We start from the raw sequence: 18,309 nt of genomic DNA on the forward strand, positions 1-18,309 counted from the left end.
TGCTGTAGCCCCCCGGCCAAAGCACATATGAGAAAGCAATCAATGAACAACTAAGGTACCACAATGAAGAACTGATGCTTCTCACTTCTCTCCCTTCCTGTCTGTCTGTCCCTATCTGTCCCCCTCTCTAACTCTCTCTGTCTCTGTCACACACACACACACACACACACACACACACACACACACACACAGATTACATTATGAGTACCACTGTTCTACAACCCAGTCCAACTGTGTCACCGACAAGTTTCCATAACCTTTAACAACTTCCCTGATAACAGGACATGGAATGCCCAGGGCCTTCTGAGTAGAAGATGTGGGGAGTGCATTCTTTGTAGCCTGGGTGTATGTTAAAGGGAATAGTTTTGTGGGTGCTGTTCTTCTCGTGACTAAATGTTCACCTGAGCCACAGAAAGCTCATGTCTCATATTCCACCGTCAACCAGGAAATGTGTGTGTGTGGGGGGAGACACAGATCTCTAAATATCTGTGGCAATTTAAGGCAATTGTGCAATCAGTCGGTAATCATGACCTATCCACCTTGAGAAAACAGCCGGGGTTATACTTGTTTCATCAGCGATGAGGTCACTAGCGATGCCGCTCACCTGCTTCTCACGGGCGAAACTCTGCCCGAAACGCTTCGGCACATGCCAAGGCCAACGCGCATGCATGCACAGCCTCGCGCGGCCAATCAATAAAAATAAAACCCAGAAGCTAGGCGCCGTCTGATACTTGCTTAAAATAACTTAGACCCCTAACCGGAGAGTCCTCGATGAGTCACAGGGGCTTGTTGGAAGGGAAATCTGATTTTCTGCAATGCCGGCCTCATCAAGTGACCGAGCGCGGCACAATGGGCCCCTCCTGGCACGGCCTCACGGGGACCCTGTGGGGCATTCGGACCCCTGTTGTTTCCATACGTTAGCTGCGGTTCTGAGACATTTAACAAGCTGGTCAGGGTCAGCTACCTGGCTAACAAACGTCGCCCCGTCTGTCCGTCGATGGGTTTGCTCTGGCTCAGACCCAGGCATTCGGCTGCCCAGGACGTGTGTGTGTGTGTGGAGGGGGGGGGGTCTGTCTGCACACCGCAGCTGTCTCTCAGAGGCCCCCACCCCACTCGGAAAGCTTGCCTCAGAAGGACATCAGACTCAGTTGGTGGACTTCCCAAACCACTAGCCCAGCACCTCCCTCCCCAGACACTATAAATTTATAGTGTTGCATGGGGAGGGGGACAGGACAGGATGGTGAAGCATGAGATGAATTCAGCTCCAGCTGCACCCACTGGGAGAATCCAGGGTCAAGGTGACCCTGTGACCATTCCCAAAGCTGCACTACAGTCAGCTGCTCGACGCGCAGGGCTTCCCCGGGCGTCCGCTACGGCCCCGCCGCCGGGCCTTGAATAAGGGGGTGCAAGTATGAAAAACAGGGTGGCTGTCCTCCAGGCACTCAGAGCCAGATGCGGGAGACAGAGACACGTTACCGGGGACGACGGGGCAACGTGGTGCAGCCGGCAGGGACAGAGGACGTTGGAGGGAGGACTGGCCAGTCAGACAGGCGGGCGCCGGGGTCTGGGCCTGCCCCCCGACCGTGGGTGGGCAGGTGTCTGCGTGATGCTCTCTCCTGCTTACCACTGACCCTTGAGCAACACAGCCCGAAGCTGCACTTATATGTGGACTTTTTTTTTGTCAGTAAATGCTGTAAATGTAGTTTCTCTTCCTTATACTTTTCTCAATAACATTTTCTTTTCTCTAGCTTACTTTATCAAAAGAGTATCTAGTGTATCAGACATATATACAAGATATGTGTTAATTGAGTGTTGATGTTACAGTAAGGCTTCCGGTCAACAGCAGGCTATTACTAGTTAAGTTTTGGAGAAGTCAAAAAGTTACCGGCGGAAGTCTGACTACATGGGGGGTCGGCACCTGCAACCCCCGTGTTGTTCGAGGGTCAGCTATGCCTGGTAACTTCCACGGCTCCAAACAGCTGCTCTGGCCGACGCATGAGTCTCGTGCTTTTCTGTAACCGATTGAACACCCAACGCAAAAAAATGGGGCTTGTTTCTTATAACAAGGACCTAAGGACCTGGGGTGGGTGGTGGCCCAGGGCTGGGACAGTGACTCAGCAGCAGGCCACCGGGGAGGTGGGGCCGTCCACCCCTCTCTGCCCCACATCCTGCGCACGTCGGCCTCCGTTCTCCTGCACCCCGCCTGTGCGTCGACGGGAGGCGGCAGGACCCCAGGGCCCTTGGTGCGTGTCCCAGGCAGGGGACACAGGGAGCACCGGAGAAGGGGCTTCTCCCAGCAATACCTGCTTTTGTGTTAGGGAAGGGAAGCCCTTTGCCCGTGCCACCCCGGGTCTAGAGGCCGGAACTGGGTCCCTCAGCCACTGGAGTGGCAAGGGATGTGGGACACTGAGCATGCTGGCTTTACAGCTTCGACGGTGCAGGAGAGAGAGGGAGAGAGGACATCTGGGTGACGTGAGTGTCGGTCCCATATGCAAATGCCTCCTTTTAGAGAACAGCTTATAAAATTAAAAGAAATAAAATTAATATATCTGTATCAGTTTCTTATATAATCACATCTGCAAGGACCCTTGTGTCCTGTTAGGTAACATATTCTGGTTTGGGAGGATTAGGATGTGGACATCTTGGGGGGGGGGGTCATTATTTTACCTTCCGTATATACACATGGTTTTAATAATGAAATAGACTCACTGAAGAGCAGGAGTCCCATGTGTGCAGCCCCTACCGCCCCCCCCAGGCCACTACCCTGTGAACCACCTTCTGTTGTTCATTTCTTTCTAAAGAACAGGTTCTGTTGCTCCTTATCGATGGATCGGCTGAAGGGATCACCTACTGACCCCCCGTCCTGGGACGGGAGGGCTTTGCCATCTTCCCCACCTGCACAGAGGGCTGCGGCGAGGCTGGCCGCCGGAATCTCGGCAAAGCCCCCGGCAGAGGCTCTGGGAGACGCTCAGCACGGGAAATCTGTCCTCATTCTTCATGAATCTCAAACAACGCAGACTCTAGACCAGTGGTTTTCGACCGCAGGTCCCCAGACACGTCTGCCAGAAATATCAGGCCGCTCCATGAAAGCGTGAACCACCCTGATGTGGTAGGAAGACTGCAGACCCAGTGATCTCAGTTGAATTTCCTATGCTCGGAGTGATTTCTGCCTTAGCAGTCCCCCAAACACGTCTCCTATTTTCAGCGGTCCTCGCGTGTAAAAAGGGTCGAAAACCACTGCTCTAGACCCCGTTTCACAGAATACCCGCACCTGCTTTTCTTGTTCCAGGAGATCTTGGAACAGTTTCCACTGCTGTTTCCGGAAGCGGTCCGACTTCCCCAGCTGCTGGGCGGCGTTCTCCTGCACCTCCTGCCGCAAGTACTCACACTCGGCCTGGGGGAGGCCAGTCAGGCCCGGGAGCGTCTGCAGGAACAGGATGTCCACCAGCGTCTGGAACGTGTCCATGGTGCTGCGGTACAGCTCCTGAAACCCAGAGAGCCAGCCGCGTGACAGGTTACTATGTGTCAAACTACCCCAGGTTACTATGTGTCAAACTACTGGTAGTTCAGAGAGCCAGCCGAGTGACAGGTTACTATGTGTCAAACTACCCGTAGTTCAGAGAGCCAGCCGCGTGACAGGTTACTCTGTGTCAAACTACCCCAGGTTACTATGTGTCAAACTACCCGTAGTCCAAAGACTATGATTACAAGACACAGACTTTAAGTCTGGATGCTTTCTATGATCAGGAAGCCAAGAGCCGCTCTTAAACCTTCGAGCAAAGAGCTGGAAATTATAAAGAGTAGCACTGTTTATTTAAAAAGAACCAGTTAGGAGTTTCTGGAATCGAAGAATCTGGTCCCATTTTATGAACCCAATGTCCAGGTTTCAATGGCAGCTAGATGTAGCTGAAGAGGGAATTAGTCGGCTGGAAGACGGATCAGGAGAAAATACACAGTAAAGCAAGGAGAGACGAATGGAACATACAAAGACACGAAAATACAAAGGATGGAAAATACAGGCATGAAAGATACGACGAGAAAAATCCAACCTTTTTAATTGGAGTCCCCAAAGGAGAGAGAAGGGAGAGCCCAGGAAGAACCAATATTTGAAATAAAAAGGGCTTAGAAATTTCCCAAAACTGATGAAAGGAATTTACAGGTGAGAAAATTGAGGCTTTGTACAGTAAAAGAGAGGTTAAATAAACTGCACAACTTTACAGGGAAGGCTCTGGCCCTAGGGTCCTGGCACCCATGATCTTCGCCAGGATGCTCTCGGGTAAGAAACACGAATGAAGAGGGAAATATATGAATACAGGTATAACCAGAACGTAGAAAACAGAGTCGCTGTTAGTGACATTAGTAGTAGTGAAAATAGTCTTCAAGGAAAAAAAAAAAAAAAGAGTGACGAGAAGCAAAGGATTTGACTTCATCATGCTCAAGGGTTTAACTCAACGAAAAAAGAGGTCAACGTCTGAGTCTGGATGCCCTCAATGGCATTACCCAAATCGAGGCAGTGAGCCACAGTCACAGAGCAGAGCAGAAGAGGATCACGTGGTGACGGGGTGAGGTGAGGAAAAAACATTTTCCAAAATTCAATTGCCACGGATAAGAAACACTCTTAGCAAAACAGAAATGGAAGAAAACTTCCTTAAGCTGACAAAACAACTGTAATAAACATTATATATACCTAAGGATAGAAACTATAAAAGGGTATTAAGAAAAATTAAGACTTAAAATAAATGTAAGAAGATATCATGTTTCTGGGTTGGGGGATTGTTATTGCAAAGCTGTCAATTCATGACACATTTTAGTCAAATTGGTGGCTGTATCAAGTAACTATGGAGACTGTGGATTGCACTTACATATATTCTTATAACCAAACAATTCCACTCCTTGGCCTCTGCCCAAGAGAAATGCATGCATGGGTATATCAGACAGCACCTACAGGAAGGACTGTATCAGCAGAGTGTGCAGTGGTCTAAACTAAGAAGCCACACTAATGTCCATCAACAGCAGAACGGACAGATGGGGATGTATTTATACAATGGAATAATATCGACCAGTGACGAAGACAAATGGTGATGTATTTATACAATGAAATAACACTGATCAATGAGGAAGAACGGACTGTAACACACAACACGGATGAATCTCATAAAGTTCAGTGCAAGAAACCTAACACACATGAGCACATGCCACACGATTCCTTTTATAGAAAAGGACTTGATTTTCGAATGAGCCAGGATATGGCTCCTGTGAGCAGGGAGGGTATTTGGGGATTAGGAAAGGGTGGGAGGGGGCTCCTGGGGTCCTTGCTGTGACTTCTTTCGTCTTCTGGGTGCAAGTGACACAGATGGATTTTTAATCGTCAGGTGTTAGTCCATAAGTCTATGTCTTATCCATTTATTTATGTGTTCCAGTTCACCATAAAAAAAATAAATGGTTTAAACACGTGGGACTGATTTACATTTTCCCTCCAGCCTCTGCAAATCCCAATTTTCTGCCAGGAGCCAGATTTTCTACCTCGATTCTCCTTAGACTCTCTATCACGCCCTAGCAGTGGCTGGGGACACATCTTTTTCTCTTTCCTTGGTGACTGTCAAACCACAAAGATACGGTGTTTGCAAATTCAAGAGAGAGGTGAACTTTATCAAAGCAGCACGGCCCATTAATCCAGGCTCCTTCTATTATAATAAGAAACGTGCCGGACCCTGTCTGTTCCCTCGAAAGGGTCCCATTCGCCGTCTTCGTCACCTGCTCCGACAGGCCATAAAACACATCGCTCCCCACTTAGTGCTGACGTGTGTCACTGGGGAGATGTGATTTATTCTGCACCCGAAATAGAACCGGAATTCATTTGTGGTATTGCTTGCTCTCTGGCTGTGTGAACGGGTCAGCGCCGCCAGGGGGGCCCGTGGTGGGGGGAGGGGCTGGCCGCAGCCCCAGCCCTACACGTTCCCTCAACGGCAGCCCGGGGCGCAGGCTGAGGGGTCCTTCTCCCTGACTGGGTGCCTCACTCGGCTTCGAGTCAGGTGCCCTCCCCAGGATCCGCGCAGAGAAGTGACGTGGTGGGCGGGAGTGCACATGTCTGGAGCCTGGAAAAGGGCATCTCAGTTTTGTTTTTGTTTGTTTTCTTAGTGAGAGAGACAGATAGGGACAGGCAGACAGGAAGGGAGGGAGATGAGAAGCATCAGTTCTTCATTGCGGCATTGATTGCTTTCTCATATGTGCCTTGACGGGGGGGGGGGGGGGCTAGAGCAGAGCGAGTGACCCCTTGCTCAAGCCAGAGACCTTGGGGTCATGTCTGTGATCCCACGCTGAAGTCGGTGACCCTGTGCTCAAGCTGGTGAGCCCATGCTCAAGCTGGTGACCTCAGGGTTTTGAACCTGGGTCCTCAGCGTCTGAGGCCGATGCTCTATCCACTGTGCCACCGCCTGGTCAGGATCAATTTTCTTACCTGTAGGTCTGTGGACACCTGCGTTGAGGCTGGTCATAACAATGAGACACAGCACAGGCGCAGAGCAAGCTTCCCCTGCCCCCAGAGCCACACCCTTTGCCGTGTGATTTTGCAATGCCTCTGCTGGGGGAGTGGGGAGCACCTCCCTGTCCTTTAACTCTGGGTTCAGTCATGTGACATGTGTTGGCCAATCAAACGATGTGGGTGTGAAGTATGCTAAGGTGCAGGCTAACCTCTGACACTGTGGGGGGAAGAATATCCCCAGACTAGCCCACTGGTCTTAGAAGGAAATGAGAGACAGGGGGAGCGTGTTGTATGAATCAAGCCCAGCCTAGATCCGCCAACCTCTGGCCACCGCACAGGCAGTGAGAAGACATTGCTGTCATTTTCAGCCCCTGGGTTTTGCGGCGTCTTGCTGTACGGCACTATGTGGTCACGCTTACGTGATACCCCACTAGAGAGCAGGGGTCCTTTACAGTGGTACAGGGGTCCTCACAGCGGTCATAGGTTCACCCTGCAGTGTCTCTGGAGCACTTACTATGGGCTCTGTGCCAGGGACCTGGCAGTGAACAGGCGGACACGAACCTTGACCTTAAGGAGTACACAGCCCACTGCCGGGTAGGCATTGCCATGACAACTGTGATGGTGGGGAGGCTGGAAGCCCTAGGGACAGACCAGGGACCTAAACTGGCCTGGTGAGGACTCAAGAAGAGCCCTCTGAAGAAGTGACTTTTCACTGAGACAAGAATGAGAACAAGCAAAACTGAGGGACTGGAGGGAACAGCGTTTTGGGCAGTGAAAAAGCTCGTGCTAAGGCCCTGGGGTAGAAGGGACCAGCACACCTATGGGGAACTGAGGGATATCTGAGGTTGGCTGGAAGGAAGTGAGCAAGGGACATGACTCCAGACAGGTGGTGAGTAGGCCCGGTCACATGGGCCTGTGGGCTACGTCAGGAGGGCTTACGGGCCAGGTTGGATGGGGGTCTCTTGGGTCTCTTTTGGGCAAAGTCAGACGAATCTCGTGGGTCAGGTCATGTGAGAGCCTCATAGACCAGGCTAGGTGGTCATCACAGGCCAGGTTAAGGGTGTTAGTCTTTCTCCTAGCATTTTTGGGTGTTAAGTGGGTTCTTTTTTATGCTCAATCTCCAAGGAGGACAGCTGAGGTCCGAGAGGTTAAGCAAGGTGGACAGGGCCGCAGAGCTGGCACACAGCCAGAAAGGGCCTGCAGCCGGTCCGTCTGCCTGCTGAGCGGTGTTCTCTCCTGCGCCCTGTGCTTCTGGCGGGGAGGAGCTGGCAGGGAGATTACCAAAAGGAGGGGGGTGGGGGGAAATCAGCTCGCATGTAGGACCAGGAAGGCCCTGGCAAGGTATGCTTCTGCAAATCAGGGAAACATACATTGATGACGGCAGTGGCTGTATCAAGCTAGAACGAAGAGCCGTGTTGCCTGAGCTCGCCACCAGAGGCCGGTGTGAACGAGCCAGCCCAGTGCTCTCCAACCCCGCATCCTCCCTGAGGACTCATCCCCACTGAACCCCGACAAAGGGGCCACGCAAACCGGCTCGCCCTCTGTCGCCCCGTGGACACCCTCCTCCCAGGGGCACGGCCCCCACGGCGCCCACACCCCCATCACTCCCTTCTCAAGACCGGCGTGGGGGGGGGGGGGGCTGCTGGCCGGAACATCCTCGTTCCGCCATTCCTCCGAAACCCGGCTTCTTGTCCTCGTTGGGACCTTCTGTTTCCTCTCGGTGACAGGCAACCCCGCCCCCCGGAATCGGCCCCTCACATGGTCGAAGCGGTTTCGCAGAGGTGAGTGAGTTAGGGACCCTGAGATGGGAGGAGGTCCCTGGCTGATGCAGGTGAATCCAATGTGATCACTCAGGTCCTCAGCAGGGAAAGAGGGAGGCAGGAAGTCAGAGCGAGGGGAGGCAGGATGGCAGGAACAGAGGCCGGAACGGAGGCTGGAGCACCAACTCCCCAGCTTTCAGATGGAGGCGGGGGCTGCGAGCCAAGGAATGGGGAGCCCCCAACCCGGTCCCCGGAAACTGGAGAGGTCATGGCAGCAGCTCCTTCCCCGCAGCCTCCAGCAGGAACGCAGCTCTGCTGGTTGGCTCGCTCCTCCGCTTCCGCCTGGTGACACCCGCTTCGGACTTCTCACCCCCGGGGCTGGAAGGCGAGGACTGTGCTCTATTTCTGGCCGCTGAGTTTGTGTCCACGTGTGGCAGCAGCCGTGGGAAAACACACACACCGTGTCCATCCAGCATGCCAGCGTGTCAGTGGATTCACACTCATTCATCGGTTTCACCCACTGGTTTAGGTGTCGCCCCTGGGCTGGACCCCGGGGCACGCAGCTGCCGTCCTCCGTGAGGACTGCAACACTCCTGTCCCTTCTCTTCTTGTTCACCAAGTCCCTTCTCCCTGCTTACACGTGCTGAGCCCTCGGCCCGAATCCAGGGCTCTCCCCAGCTGGCTGAGCTTGAACCAACTACCTCAACCTCTCGCTGCTGGGCAGGGAGGGGCGGACCTTGTTGCAAGAGGGGCCTGGCCCTTGCCCCTTGGCTCCTGGGAGGTGACCTCTAAGTTCCTGGCATGTCCTCCCTCCCCGATCAGAGGGTCTTCGATTGTTGGGGATCTTGGGCCACGTCCGATAGTCGATGATAACGAGGTGATTTAGGGCAGGGGCCTCGGGCCAGGTGGTATCAGTCAGCTCACCCTGCAGAGGGGCTGGGGGTTAAGGCACCAGCTACACCGGGGGTCAGCCATGTCTGTGGGGACTGCGTCCCAATGAACACGGTGGACACCGAGGCTCCAGGGAGCTTCCCTGGTTGGCAGTACTCGGTGTAGATGAACATCAAACGCCATTCGCCCCTGGGGAGGGCTGCCCACGCCCCCACTGGGAGAGGACGCTGGAAGCTTCACGCTGGCGACTCTAGGCTCTTCCCCCTGGGGCCTGTCTCCGGCCGACTGTGACCATATCCTTCTGCTGTAATAACCCATAACCGTGAGTAGGGCAGCTTTCAGCGAGAGTTCTTTGGAGGATTAAAGGGCCAGAGGGTGGTCTAGGGGGGCTCTGAAACTCACACTCGGTGTCAGAGGGAGGGATGCTGTGGACGCTGCTCTCGATCGTCGCACAGATGCCTGTGGCTTCTGCATTCCCTGAGCAGAACAGAGCGCCCCCTTCCCTCCGGCCCTGACTCCTGGCGCGAGCCTGAAGCTGAGGGGCCTCCGGCGTGGCAGGCTGGTCCCTGCACCCTCCCGCCCAGGCAGGCCGGTCCCTGCATCCTCCCGCCCAGGGGCCTTCCGAGAGGAACAGCACGGGTAGGACGGTCAGAGACGAAATCCCAGGAACGGGCGGGTCCGCGCGGTGCTCGGCTCTGCGCCTGTCCTCACAGACGACTCCGGGCTGGGTTCAGAAACGTCTCCACCGGGCGCCGAGACGCGCCATTGAGCGGCAGCCGTCTCCGTCAAGCGGAGACGTTACTGTCTGTTTAAAGATCAAGAGACCGCCGGAATGGAGAGAAATGCACTTTTCTCTGCGGCCGGAGAACCGTGAGGTGGTCATCATATTTATCTCACCGCCTCCGTGCCCACAACATCCTGAGGGGTGTCTTGCCCAAAGCAAAGGAGACAGTATGCCTCTGTGTGCCTGGGCCCGGGAAGGAGCCAGCCAGACTGCCAGGCGGGTTCCCTCGCAAGGACACGCCCCAGGGCACCCACACCCTCCTGGACAATAGTCCCAGCACATCCGACCGCTCCCTCTGTGCCCGACGCATTTCTACGCTCTGCCCCTGCAAGCTTCTCTAGACCTCCGGACAGTCCTATGAGGAAAGCTTACTGTCCCCACTTTAGCAGAGGAGCCTGAGACGCTGACCATCACATCATCAGTGGACCCCGGTCCCTCGCCTTCTCACTGACCCCGTCGGCGCCGCCCCAGCCACGGCCCCCAGTGGCTCTGGCCTGGACCACTGTGACGTCTCCCCAGTCTCCCTGCGTCCAGCCCCGCCCCCTGCAGTCCGTCCACTGTCTGCACAATCCCTGGAGAGCCTAAGACAGGGACGTCGCTGTCGGGCCTCTGGGGCCCTGGGCCCAGGAGGAGGTGGGGTTCGCACGCACACGCAGAGGCGGAGGGCTCTCGGCCGGGCCCACCTGGCGGCACGTACCTGGCAGAGCGCAGCCATGGCCTCGGTGGTCCTGAGGTTCTCCGCCTCCTCCTGGTCACTGTGTGTTAGCCGCTGCCTCTCCAGGACCTCGTGAAAAGCCTGTGAGGGAAAACCAGGGCTGAGTCCGATAGAGACAAGCAGAAGAACTCCCCACCGGACCTCTGCCTCTCGGTTCAGAAGGATGTCCATCTCTGATGTACCCACAAGAAGAGTGGGGCACGGGGGTCACGTGGCTTCCGTGGCTGCCAGACCGAGGCCGAGGCAAGGACCAGGGAGCCCGAGCTCCCCGCTGCCCACAGACCAGGCTTCTGTCCAGCCCAGTACGAAGAGGTGCTACCAGGTCGCCCGGGACTGCTGCCCCTGGACACAAGCGACGACCCAGAAACCATTCTCGGACTTCAGCTGCTCGAGACCACTGCCCAGGCCCTGGGAGACCCACCCAGCAGAGCCCTCACCACTGGTTCACAGACAAGGACACGGGCAGGCAGGGCTCAGAGGACCGGCTAAGGTCACTCGGCTGATGCACGGGAGGCCCGAAGTGACCTTCTGTCCACTGCGTGCCGAAATCTCCAGCTTCCCGCCCGTGACTGGGACCGAGCCACACCACGGTCAGCCTGCATGGCTGCTCCCGGGGACGAATGTGCCCACGGACATGGCGGGTGAGTCCGGAGCAGGGCCAGTCACCTGGAGGAAGTCCTCGGGGTCAGCGGTCAGCTGTGGCCCCGCCAGGAAGCGCCTGCGTTCCTCCTCCTGGGCCAGCGCGAGCTCCACCGTCCCCTCCGCCTGGTGCGCCCGCGAGGCCCTGACCAGCTCTTTGCCTCGCCGGACAAACTCTGAAATTGAAACGAGCCACGGGACATGATGGGACTCTCCTGCCCAAACTTTCACCGGTTTCCTCCGCCAGCAGGAAGGGGGCTGAGACTTAGGGGTGAGTTCCATTTTATTTTTATCATTCGCACACACGTGCTTCCAAACGGCTGCTGCTGGGGACCCTGGCCCCTCAAAGCCCACGGCCCCACATTAACTGGAGGGACCCCCACTGCCCCTCGGGCCCAAGGCTCAGGGTGTCACAGAGACTTCACTGAGGGGCTGTGCAGGGCAGCCGGCCGACCTGACCGGGGGGTTGAGAGGCGTGTCCTGGGCGAGAGTGAGGGAGGGGCCCAGGGAAAGACAGGCGAGTAGAGGACAGAGCCCCAGCCTGTGGGAGGACACTGCTGTTTCAGACTGGAGTCAAGATCCAAAACCCACGAGGCGGAGTTCCTAGCCCAGCAGCCCAGCAGGCAGGGCCAACCCAGGGACAAGGTCCCCCGTGGGTGGGTGGGGGGGCGGGGGGACCAGGGGGACAGGGGGTGGGGGGAAGGGGGGGGAGGGGCGCCCGGGGGCAGGGCGGGCAGGGGGACCGTGGGTGGGGGGACCGGGGGCGGGGGGGACCGGGGTCTAACACAAACCTTAGCTGCCCAGGCCGCTCGGCCCCGCCACAGGCCGACCACAGCTCCGGTGCTGGGTCTGCCGGAGTTCGGGGCCCAGCCCGGCTCTCCACCTGCTCTGAACTGTGTCCCCTCAAATTCGTACGGAAGCCCTAAGTCCCAGGTGACTGTATCTGGAGATGGGCCTTTCAGGAGGTCATGAAGGCTGAATGAGGTCGTGGGGGGGCCCCCGACCCACAGGACCGGGGCCGTAGCGGAGGATGAGGGGTGGGAGGGCTCCCTCCGCCACGTGCGGACACAACGGGCCAGGAAGGGGGCCCTCCCCAGGAAAGGAACCGGCTGGCACACTGCTCTCGGACTTACAGCTTCCAGAACGGGGAGAAGTAACTGTCTGTTGTTCAGGACCCTCCCCGTCTGCGGCACCTCGTTATGGTGGCCCGAGCTAAGACCCCTGAGGCTCCCTGGTCCTGCGGGGACCAGGCCTGTGTGGGTGTCAGAACCCGCGGGGGACCTTGTCAGGCACACAGATGCCCCGACGAGACCCGGGGGGGCCCCGCTCTGTGCCCCCATTCGGGTCCCGGGGCGCGTGCCGCCGTGGGTCAGCACTGAGGGGTCTCCTGCCCGGGGCGCGGGGAAGCTGGCACAGAGGCGGTCTCTGACACCCTGCAGGTAAAGCCCAGGGCTGCTTCTTGTGGGCCCCCCTGAAGGTCTGACCTGGACTAAGTCTCGGGCGCCCTTGCTGTCCTGAGCCCTCACCTGCCATCTCCCGGTCAGCCTGGAAGCCGGAGCGGGTGTGGGAAACAGCTACATTGGGGCCCTCTCCTGCCTTGCGCGCGCACCCCACCCGGCGGCTAAGCAGGGCCCCCCGACTCGCGCAGGGCTGCGGGCTGCCGCTGAGGGGCACGGGGCACCTCTGGGCAGGTCCACCCTCCTCTGCCCTCTGCCCACTCCAGGTGGCTCTGCTGCCAGACTGGGGTCTCCACCCGCCTGAGTCACCAACGCCGACACGGAGGGAGCAGGAGAGCCCCGACCAAGGAGGCCGGCTGGTCCTTACCGACCCTGATCGACGGAGAAGGCAAGCGAAGCGCAGAGAACTTAAGCGACTGGTCCCCAACGGCGGAACTGGGACACTTGCAAGGGCTGTCCCCCCGCCTTGCCCCCCCCCCGGCCCACAGCATGGGGGGGGCCCCAGGAGGACTGCGCCCCAGACCAGGGCCCAGGGCCCTGCGGAAGCTCGCTCACCCCGGCTGAAGTGCTCGGCCTCCTCCCAGAAGGCCTTGTGCTGCTGGGTCAGCAGCTCCTCCTTCTGCCGCCCGGACAGCCTGCCCTCGGCGGTCAGCAGGTCCAGGCCGCGGGAGATGGCGGCCAGCCGGCACTTGGTTTCCTCCTGGATTTGCAGCTTCAGGGACTCGACCATCTTGGCCATGTGTGCCCGTGCCATCGTCCTCTCCAGGGTGTCCTAGGAAGGGAAGGACTGCAGACATGAGGCGGGGGGGGGGGGGTATCCTTGGTCAGCGCTCGGCCACCGGGTCTGTCAACAGTGGCGGGTTCTATGCTGCCACCACCCCCACCGCCACCCCCCAACGCCCCTGTGCGCTGAGCACGGTCTGAGCCTCCTGGGTCTGCCTCTCACCGGTGGACTGCATCGTCCCTCGTGGGGACGTGGTGAGGTGGACACCAGATAACGTGTGCAAAGCACTTAGTGCACCCTGAGTGCTCCAGAGAGGGTCACTCTTTGGAGAAAGAATTCGACAGATGCATGTGACCGAAGAGGAAAAGCCATTGCCCTTACAGCCAGCCCCCTCCAGGCCACCCCGCCTCGGGCCACCACAGCCCCCCGAAATGAAATGCGAGGAGAGACGAGAAAGGTCCCAGACGTTCCTGGCTTTCCTCCTCACAGCGCCCGAGGGCTGAGGAGTTGAGAGACTTTGGGGGTGACGCCCCAGCGTCCGGCTTGAGAACCGGCCCCACCCTGTCCTACCACATTATTGTTCCCGGGGACACGACTCTTAGAAAAGATGGCTCCCCCACGCAGGAAATGCCGACCAGGGGCACAGGCGGGCCCTCCTGGTCTGGGCAGCTTTGTCCTGGCGTCTCAGGGAGAGGGTGCTCCGTGAGCCAGAGCCGCTGAACCAGAGCGTGGACGACGGGAGCAGCAGGGACACGGCTGTGGCCACACGGGCCTCATGCACGCTGTGGCCCGTGTCTGTTCCCTCCTCACCGTGGCCCCACCAGCCACCCGGCACCAGAGGAGGCCCGAGTGAGCCCAGCTGCTCTCCGCCAGGCCAGGCCTGCCATCCATCCCCTTCCTGCTGACCCGGAGCCACACAGGCTCAGGCCCGGGTCAGTTCCGCCCTGGACTGCTGCCTCAGGCCATTCCCAGCCTCCCAGCCTCCCACCTGCCGCCTTACGCTCCACACGCCCCCCCCCCCACCTGGACACACAAGGCAGATGGGGGCCTTTCTGAGATGCAGACATGGCTCGGCCACTGCCCGGCTCAAACTCTCTAGCCACTGCCCTCCGACCAAGTCCAGACTCCTGGGCGCGGTGCACAGGCCCTTGAGGACCAGGCCTGGCTTAGTCCCCAGCCTCGCCCCACACTGCCGGCTCCCGGCTCACCCAGAAGACCCGGCTCACAGCCTCACTGGGCCTCTGCTCATAGGGGGCCCTCCTCCTGGGACAGCGTCCCTGCCTCCTGTCACCCACTGTGCCACCCGGCTGCCCAGAAGACCTGGATCACAGCTTCACTGGCCTCTGCTCACACGGGGCCCTCCTCCTGGGACAGCGTCCCTGCCTCCTGTCACCCACTGCGCCACCTGGCTGCCCAGAAGACCTGGATCACAGCCTCACTGGCCTCTGCTCACACGGGGCCCTCCTGGGACAGCGTCCCTGCCTCCTGTCACCCACTGTGCCACCTGGCTGCCCAGAAGACCTGGCTCACAGCCTCACTGGCCTCTGCTCACACGGGGCCTCCTGGGACAGCGTCCCTGCCTCCTGTCACCCACTGTGCCACCTGGCTGCCCAGAAGACCCGGCTCACAGCTTCACCGGGCCTCTGCTCACACGGGGCCCTCCTGGGACAGCGTCCCTGCCTCCTGTCACCCGCTCCGCCGCCTGGCCGGACCCTGCCCATCCTGGCGGGCTCGACCGTCCCCACCGCACCCCTGCTCCATGCTCCACCGCCCCACGTGCTGCTGTCTTCAAGGAGCTGGACCTGAGGGCAGCACCGGCCTGAGCTGAGAGCCCGTGAAGATGGGCGGCGTCTGAGCCACCCACGGCCCACCTGGGCCTCCCTGCTGGCTGAGCCTCCCTGGTCTGTGTGCTAACCACGTGAGAACGGCCAAGCATGATGACCCTCCAGTTGTGGACAGGAACGCTGAGGCTTATTCGAGAGGGCCACACAGTTAACTAGCCCAAGGGACAGGCTCTTTGAACCTTCCTCTCCTCCCATTACAGTCCTGCCTGCGGTCAGCGGGCCCCTGACCACTAGAGGGCGCGGGAAGACAAGCGCACAGCGCCTCATGGTGCCGGAGGCTCTGCTGGAGGCCCAGACATGGAGGGTGGGAGGTGCCCCTGGCTGTCCCCGCGGCCACCTCTGATGCAGCCACCTCTGGTGTGGCCCTGTAAGCTCATGCTTGGTGACAGCACAGCCCCTGGGTTTCTAGTCAAGGAAAGATGGGAGTGGAGAGAGCTGAGCCTGTGCAGAGGGGACCCAGATGACAGGCGGGAAGAGCCAAGGGACATCAGGCAGGGCCACCACCAGCATGGAGAGTGTCACTGTGTCCTCAGAAGTGCCTGGACTCCAACGCGGCCCCCGCCCCTCAGAGCTGCGGGGTCTTGGGCACAGCGTCCTCATCTGACACCTGCTGTACAGAGCTGCTTTGAATAAGTTACAATGTGTCCAGCATATAACACAGTAGCCAGCACACAGTAGGTGCTCAGGAATGCTGCTGCTCTCATCACTGTCTCCAGTGGCATCCGGTCTTTCTCGAATGTCCCAAGAGACAGATTCTGATAACGTTTAGGGCCCTTCCCAGGGTTCTGTTCTGATATTCACCGACAGAACCACGTGGCACGCTCCAGGTCGGCCCGCCCTCCCAGCCCCAAGTGCTCAGACTCCCGCCCGAGAATTAAAATTCTTCTACAGTTCCTCGACAACACATTCCGGGGTGCATCCTGCTGGGGGCTGCATGGGTGCAGGCAGAGTTAAACCGTCCCTCGCTCCGTACAAGTACAGACTGCAGCCCTTTCCGGCCATTGCTGCGAGGAGCCGTTTACGTCTGCTTTGCCTGCTGACGTGAGGCCTGCAGGAGTCGTTTACTCACAGACACATAGACACACACGCATACCGCCCCCACCCCCACCCCCAGGTGTCAGCTTCTGTTCCAGAGGCCTGATGCACCGTCTGAGCTCTAACGACTCAGAGCATGACTGTGGTCCCACTGGACAGATGGTGAGACTGAGTCACGGAGAGCCGGCCACACAGCCGATGAGCGGCAGGACCCCGGCATGTGCGCATACCGGGTGTCCGGGTAGGGGCTGCAGCCCCGTTTCTACAACAGAGGAGGTGCGCGTTAGCTGCCGGCGGAGGGAAGAGCCTCCCGAGAACCTGGACTGAGAACCTTTCCCTTTTTCCTGTTGGGGAGATTCTGGCTGTCTGGGCCAGAGTCAGCTAAGGATAATTTTTTTTCCCCCTCTGCTGCATCAATATCCTGCTGACAGGATAATAATTAAATAAAAAGCAAAAGAAGACAAGGAAAGATCTTTCTCCTTGAAAGAGCATTCGTATCAGCAGGCTTATCAAATTAAAGTCTGGCTCAAAGGGGCGTGGACCGCACGCCAGGAAGCGCGGTGTCCGGGTTGGGCGATGGTGCCTGAGACAGGGAGGGTCCTCGGTGAGGCACCCCCAGGCCCTTATCTGCTCGGTGTGCACTTGATACCTGCCTGTCTTTTAACAGCACCGAGGCACCAAAGGGGGCGGGGGGGGGGTGCGCACGGAGGGAAATTGCGTGTTCCGTTCTCCAGCCGCTGCGTGTGCCGGGACTTGTTCACACGCACGTGTTGACTTGGGTGCAGGGGGAGGGTGTAGGTTCTGCGTTTCTAACCATCTGACGCCACTGGTCTGGATGGAGACCACACCCTGGAGCAGATGGTCTGTGGAGAAGCGGCAGGAATCCTCTCCGGCTCCCCAGGACCAGCTCGGCAGGGCTGAGGGGCTGAGTCTCTAAGCTGAGGGCAGGGTGGCCCCTGGAGGCTTCTGAACAGGGTGTAACCTGGGCAGGTGCACAGGTCTGAACTGTAATGCATGCGTTCCCAAGGTCAGAGGAAAGGGACGTGGGTGCATAGAGCCCTGAGCCTTGCACACAGCAGGGTGAGCCCAACACCTTCACCGAGAAACGCCCTGGCGATTAGGGTGTGACAGGCCACCAAGCTCTTCCCTGGGCCTTGTCTGTGGCTATTGCTACGACCACCCTTTTATAAACAGAGTAACTGAAGCTCAGAGGGGTTCAGTAACCAGTTCAAGATAACACAGATTCAGGTGGCTGAGTCTAGATTTGGAGTCAGATTTGCGGATTCCTCTACACCAGTGGTTTGCATCCCCAGCTAGACATCAGAATGGTTTGGGTTGTTTTAAAACCAGCAAAACCACAGCCTGCATTTCAAACCAATCAGACTGGATCTCTGGGCATGAGGCCAGGCACATTTTTTGAAAGCTCCCTAGGTGATCCGTGAGGCAGTCAGGAGAGCAAACCAATGCTCCACCCACACCCGGGGGTGTCAACTCTGACTGCTCACCGTGGTCACCTGGAGCTCTAAAGCCCCCAGGCTGATTAAATCAGAATCTGTGGGTGGGGACTCAGCTGGGACCCAAGCATCAGTACTTTGTAAAGCTCCCCAGATCACTTCCATGTGCAACCAGTGTTGAAAAACAGTGCTCTATGCTGCAAGAACACGGACCTGGCCAGCATCTCAGACCCAGGATGGATGGATGGATGGATGGATGGATGGATGGAAGGAAGGATGGATGGAGGAAGGGATAGACGACAGATGGATAATGAAAGGAATGATGGATGGATAGATGGGATGAATGGGATAGAAGGATGGATGGATGATGGATGGGTGGAAGAAAGGATGGGTGAATGGATGAGATGGATGAAGAATAGATAGACAGAGGGATAGAAGGAAGAATGGACAATAAATGGAAGGAATGGTAGATGGATGGATGGATGATTGAATGGGTGGATGGAGGACTAGATGGATGGATGATTG

General features: G+C 57.9%; 1 protein-coding gene across 1 annotated transcript in view; it reads right to left on the reverse strand.

Annotated features, from left to right (window-relative positions):
• The window catches only part of EVC (EvC ciliary complex subunit 1), a 60,516-nt gene that overhangs the window by 23,282 nt on the left and 18,925 nt on the right, over positions 1-18,309 (reverse strand). Inside the window, exons 9-12 of the mRNA XM_066384390.1 lie at positions 13,283-13,499; positions 11,298-11,446; positions 10,614-10,712; positions 3,272-3,484 (exon numbers count right to left, since the gene is read on the reverse strand). Coding sequence (XP_066240487.1) covers positions 3,272-3,484; positions 10,614-10,712; positions 11,298-11,446; positions 13,283-13,499 — 678 coding nt within the window. The remainder of the gene's footprint in view (positions 1-3,271; positions 3,485-10,613; positions 10,713-11,297; positions 11,447-13,282; positions 13,500-18,309) is intronic.

This window comes from Saccopteryx leptura, chromosome 5, assembly GCF_036850995.1.
Source record: "Saccopteryx leptura isolate mSacLep1 chromosome 5, mSacLep1_pri_phased_curated, whole genome shotgun sequence".
Classification (NCBI taxonomy): domain Eukaryota; kingdom Metazoa; phylum Chordata; class Mammalia; order Chiroptera; family Emballonuridae; genus Saccopteryx; species Saccopteryx leptura.